Below are 6,289 nucleotides of genomic sequence, written 5' to 3'. Positions count from 1 at the left end.
AAGAAAGAAGGTGTAACTTTGATTCTCGCTGTAGTATTGTTGTTGACGCTGCCTCCATGCCGTGGAGACGCTGTGTGTTTCGTTGTGAAAGCTTTCAGAACGATGAGCTTTGTAAAAATCGACGCGTTTCAGAAAGGCGGGGCATTGAGGAGAAACAATAATATACAGTATGTGGAAAAATAATGTGTTTTTTTTAACCTTAAACCACATAAACACATTTCATTACACCAAATACACAAAATAATGTTCTTTTAAGCAACATCATATGACCCCTTTAAAATGATTCAAATCGAATCAAATCTGCAATTGGATTTAGCTGAAGAAGTCTAATCGATAGAATCCAATGGAATCTAAATGATTTGAATGAGATTGGATTGAATGTAAAGGTTTAACACATCCTGCCATCTCATTGAAACTGGACTCGTATTAATAACACGTCTTGGTGTGTGACCAGCCGTTTATTATAGATATATTCATCTTACCCTGACATGCTTAAAATACACTGGCTCTGCTTCATGTGCTCATGCGTGTGGGGTTCACTGCTCTGTAGTGCAGGGATCAGCATCAGGCTTAAACACCTGCGGCTCTGTATTTACACCCAGCGTGTGATCCTGCTTTCATCCCTTCAGAGCAACAGACACCGATAAAGAGCAATGGAGAGGAAAGACCTTAAATCTCCTCACCTCAGATCCATCTATTTGTTCATCTGTTCCTTAACTAGTTCCCATGCACTTGCTTGGAGATACTAAATCTCACTGTTATGTTTCCAAACAGTTTAACTAATATAGTAACTAATTCAGCAAACACAAACCATTTCTAAAATCTTCATTTAGTAAATTAGATTAGTACAATATCAGATTTCATACTGTGTAGCTTTACGGCTTATTTCCAAGCATTTGGATACTAATTTCCACCTGCTGTTTTCACAGTGATGACAGGCATTTCAAAACCAACCCCAAAGTCCCAGGCATCGATTTCAATGCTGTTAGGCTGCTTTTTGAGACGCTGATGAAACCAGCCTTCGCAAGACTTTTGGATCAGGTGTGTGCGTTTGAAATGTTGGCTTCATCTCAACATTTATTTAGGTCTTTAAAGCACTGCATACTTGGAAGGCAGTAACTCTGCTGCAGACTTTATCAGGTTTCTAAAACATTCAAAGCCTTGTTTGTGTGTGTTACTGGGTGAAAGTTGGTATACTTGTTGGTATAACTCTAATTATAGGAATCATAGCTCCTCACTACCGTTCAAAAGTTTGCAGTCTGTAGGATTTCTTTCAGTGTTTCTCTAATGCTCACTAAGGTTGCATTATCTTTGAGCAAAAATTCTGTAAAACAGTAATATTGTGAAATATTATTACAATTTAAAGTAACTTTTTTCTTTAATTGAATGTTTTTAAAATTTAATTTATTTCTGTGATGCAAAGCTGAATTTTCAGCATCATTACTCCAGTCTTCAGTGTCCCATGATCCTTCAGAAATCATTCTAAAATACTGATTTGATGGTCAAAAAATTCTGATTATTAAGAATGTAGAAAACGGCTTAATATTTATTTAAAATATAATTTTTTGTAACACCTCTTTACTGTCACTTTTGATCAATTTAATGCATTCTTGCAGAATAAAATGATCTGTTTCTTTAAAGAAATCTGAATTTATTGATTAGTTATTTTATTCTTGATTTGATTTGATGAGAAAACTTGTTTTTTATCAGTTAATAGTGATTAGTTGTTCTTCCGTAGCCATGCATGCATTATTTCAGCAGAAAACAAATTATATATATATATATTTATGTATATACTGTATGTGTGTGTGTGTGTGTGTGTGTGAAGAGTTCAGATGCAAAAGCCTCTAAGTACCATTTTAAATTTTCTTCTAAAATGAGCATTTTTATCAGGCTCCTATGTTTACGTTCAGTAATTTCACTTTAATGGCAATGAAGTAAAATTACTGAACCTACACATAGGAGCCTGATAAAAATGCTCATTTTAGAAGAAAATTTAAAATGGTACTTAGAGGCTTTTGCATCTGAGCTCTTCACACACACACACACACACACACACACGGTACTTAGAGGCTTTTGCATCTGAGGTCTTCACACACACACACACACACACACACATATATATATATATATATATATATATGTGTATATATATATATTTCTTTTTTTTTAAATAGAAGAGATAATTTGTGCTACCATATATTTTAAAGCACACTCTATAAAATGTGTTTGTTATGATTTTGATGCTGATTTCAAATTATCTTCCTCCTAGTGATGGCATACTCCATACTGTCCTCAGGGCAAAAAAAATATTGCTGACCTTACTGATATTAGTCTGTTTAAGTGTATTTTTAATAATAAACAGCTCATGAATGTGTTCTTCTAGGCCACGAAGAGCTTTGAGAGTCTCCTGATCCCCCAGCTGACCTGCTCTCCTCCTGACGTGGAAGCCATGCGGATCTACCTGATCCTGTCTGAATGTCCCGCTCTCCAGGACTCCAAAAACTACATCTCTCTTCTAAAATGAGCATTTTTATCAGGCTCCTATGTGTAGGTTCAGTAATTTTACTTCATTGCCATTAAAGTGAAATTACTGAACGTAAACATAGGAGCCTGAGAAAAATGCTCATTTTAGAAGAAAATTTTTAGATTTTTTTTTATGTCAATTATCTTCCTCCTAGTGACGTTATACTCCTACTCCATACTCCATACTGTCCTCAGGAAAAAAAATCTTGCTGACCTTACTGATCTCAGTCTGTGTAAATGTATTTTTAATAATAAACAGCTCATGAATGTGTTCTTCTAGGCCACGAAGAGCTTTGAGAGTCTCCTGATCCCCCAGCTGACCTGCTCTCCTCCTGACGTGGAAGCCATGCGGATCTACCTGATCCTGTCTGAATGTCCCGCTCTCCAGGACTCCAAAAACTACATCTCTCTCACCATCCCTCTAGCCATGGCCATCCTCAGACTGGACGCCAACCCCAGCAAAGTCCTCGGTATGCACATATTCCACTGCCTAGCAACACCATTAGTTGCTTAGTTACAAAGTTGATCAGAGTTCAAGATCAAAAGGGCTTTTGAAATGAATCTTATTCTCGTTTCTCAGATAACTGGTGGTCTCTAATGGATTGCGAGGTTTTCTCCAGACTAGTGGAGATGTACAAAAGCATTGTTGTGTTTCTGTTGACTGGCGGGAAGGCACTCCTGATGCCTGTGTTTCTGGAGAGCTACACCAGTGCCGCCCTTAGACTGCTGGAGAAGCTACACAAGGTACGGCGAAAATCCCCAAAACAGTTTAATAAGTAAATGATGAACTAATCAATAAGCTGAATATTCCCCAGCATCAGAGCTGAATTGCTGTTTTTCATCTGTTTATGCAGACAAGCTTGTGTAATTTAGTTTGCGTTGTTAAATGATAAACCAAGTGTTGATCCAAATATTTTGGTGCAGGTCAATCTGAAAGCCCATCGTGTGGAATACAACCACTTCTACATCCCTGACATCGCCACCCTGGTGGACATACAGGAAGACTACCTCAAATGGTTTCTGCGCAAAGCTGATATTGTGCGTATATCACTGCACATACGTAGATTTTCATGTCACTTTTCCTTTTGTAGATGGACTGCAAAAGCTATATGTTAATGTGAACATGAGCTAGACCCCATTGTGCATACAAAATGTCATAGTTACACAAAAAAGCCTCAAATTTTGATCATAGCAAGCTGAAAAATAACATAATTCCTTGTTTTGTCTTGTCGTAGAAAATGCGATACCCTCCAGTGCAGGTATGTTGGTTAAATAGCTCTTTGTAAATGTATTTTTTTGACAGTTGTGATGGTCTCAGCTTGAAAATCTGAATCTTATTTCCCAGGGTTCTGTCACGTTATGTGCCTATCCGTTCATATTGAACGCGCAAGCCAAGACAACCGTGCTGCAAACAGATGCTGAGCTGCAAATGCAGGTAAAAAACAATTTTTGAAAAATTATTACATTTTAAAGTAACTGTTCTCTGTTTGAATATGTTTTAAAATATATTTTATATTTATATATATTATATTTTAATTGATTCCTGTGATGTAAAGCTGAATTTTCAGTATCATTACTCCAGCCTTCAGTGTCCCATGATCCTTCAGAAATCGTTCTGATATGCAGATTTGCTGCTCTGAAACATTGCTTATTATCAATCTTGAAAACAGTTATGCTGCTTAATGTTTTTGAGGAAATTGCTATACATTTCTGTTAGGATTCTCTGATTAATAGAAAGTTCAAAAAACGGCCTTTATTTGAAATATAATTTTTGTGAGAGTCTGTACTATTCAGTTTGATAAATTGAATGCATCCTTACTGAATAAAAATATTAATTTCTTTCAGAAAATATCTTAATAGGAAGTAAAGGAGGACATATTGCATTAGTCCATGGTACAGCCTGGCAAAATCATGATTTGCTGTTGGTTTCAGAGTGGATACAGAGAAAATGCTCTGCCTGCTGTCACTGTGAAATTGCTATGATTTATGATTCTTGACTCTTATTATTCAGCCTCTTTGACTAGTTTTGCCTGCTTGATTCCTGTTCAGATGGCAGTAAGCGGCGCTAACCTGCACAACGTCTTCATGCTGTTGACTATGGAACCTTTGCTGGCAAGAAACCCTTTCCTGGTGCTTCACGTAAGAAGGAACCACTTAGTCAGCGATGCTCTCCGGGAGCTCACAGTCTACAATGACGTAGACTTGAAGAAGCCGCTTAAGGTTTGCCTTTATCATCCCAACACCAGACTGTTGTCTGGTCCATATTGTAGCATATTTTGGCCAAGACCGCCCACTTAGATATAAGTTGACTAACAGAGATTTACTGATCATTGCAGGTCATCTTTGATGGAGAGGAAGCTGTGGATGCTGGAGGAGTCACTAAGGAGTTCTTTCTGCTCCTGCTTAAAGAGCTGATTGATCCGATCTATGGCATGTTCACCCAATATTCAGAGTCCAATCTGCTGTGGTTCTCTGATAAAGTGAGTTCAGCTTAGTTATTATCACAAAATTCAACATAATACTAAGATACTGAAAAAGATTTATATTAAACGTGATAAAATGATATAATTTAAATGCAAAACAATATTTAATTGCATATGCACTGTACTCCAGTCTTAATGTTAGTTGCAATGTTTGATAGGAAGAGCCTGAAGGATGAATTGCATTTGTCCTTCATAGCTGTTGTTCACAGGTAACAATACAGTGATGCAGTGATGACGGTGATTTTGTAGGCCAGCCAGGCTGGTTCCCTCTACAAAAACCCAATAGGATTTTTCCATTGGATTATTACAGAAAATAAGCTCTGTGACCAACAAAAGTTGGATTCTTACAAGTGTTTTTCATCATGATAATCTTTACAAATTAACACAACTCTTATGAATTTTGAAGCCTAAGTACAAGTAAAAAAGCTAAATGTACAAACCACACCATGGTCGCATGATTTCAACATAACCACCATTAAACATCCATCAGCTTTTTCAGTCTTTAATTAAAAACATTTTCCCTGAAAGTTTGAGTTGGAATCATTTGTAGGATCGCCATTATAAACACAAATAAGTCAGTGAAAGCAACTAGTGAGTAGATGAGTTTACCTGTTCAGTGTAAGGACCGTTTAATGTCCCCGACAATCTTTATAGACTAGGGCCCTATGAAATCCATTATTGTTTCCCAAATTCAGTTTTATTTTTTTCCAAATGTATTTTTTTCTGCTTTAATTTTTCTGGATTCTGTTTTTCCATTTTTATTTTTCTAGACTCTGTTTTAATGGTTAAATTAAATTGTATTAATCAAAAAGCATGTCTAATTAATTGAAATCATGAAGCTTACAATATTAAACAGCAATTTCTTAAAAGTTGAGCAAAAATTACATTTTTAAGGCCCTATGAAATATGTTTTATTTTTTACCAAATTCTGTTTACTATTAATTTTCTGGATTACATTTTAATGGTTTAAATATGAATAATCAAAAGCATCTCTAACAGCTGACGACTTTGCCACGTTCTTCATTAATAAAATTAAAACCATCAGTGCACAATTTGCCACACCACAAACTGTCAAAACACATCTTACCAGCAAACATACTCTCGTTCACATCCTTCTCTTCACTCTCTGAGGCAGAAGTCTCCAAACTCATCCTTTCTAATCATCCTACTACTTGTCCGCTTGATCCTATTCCATCTCATCTCCTTCAACCCATTTCTCCTGCAGTTGTACCTGCACTCACTCACATCATTAACACATCCCTTCACACTGGTGTTTTTCC

General features: G+C 36.4%; 1 protein-coding gene across 1 annotated transcript in view; it reads left to right on the top strand.

Annotated features, from left to right (window-relative positions):
- Positions 1-6,289, top strand: part of LOC107729337 (probable E3 ubiquitin-protein ligase HERC3) — a 21,589-nt gene that overhangs the window by 7,466 nt on the left and 7,834 nt on the right. Inside the window, exons 11-18 of the mRNA XM_016539805.1 lie at positions 930-1,041; positions 2,807-2,996; positions 3,107-3,270; positions 3,451-3,564; positions 3,762-3,785; positions 3,872-3,961; positions 4,576-4,746; positions 4,863-5,006. Of these exons, the coding sequence (XP_016395291.1) occupies positions 930-1,041; positions 2,807-2,996; positions 3,107-3,270; positions 3,451-3,564; positions 3,762-3,785; positions 3,872-3,961; positions 4,576-4,746; positions 4,863-5,006 (1,009 nt within the window). The remainder of the gene's footprint in view (positions 1-929; positions 1,042-2,806; positions 2,997-3,106; positions 3,271-3,450; positions 3,565-3,761; positions 3,786-3,871; positions 3,962-4,575; positions 4,747-4,862; positions 5,007-6,289) is intronic.

This window comes from Sinocyclocheilus rhinocerous, unplaced genomic scaffold, assembly GCF_001515625.1.
Source record: "Sinocyclocheilus rhinocerous isolate Xijiao unplaced genomic scaffold, SAMN03320098_v1.1 scaffold1148, whole genome shotgun sequence".
Lineage (NCBI taxonomy): Eukaryota > Metazoa > Chordata > Actinopteri > Cypriniformes > Cyprinidae > Sinocyclocheilus > Sinocyclocheilus rhinocerous.
Note: the sequence above shows the minus strand (reverse complement) of the source record. Positions and strands in the feature narration are given on the sequence as shown.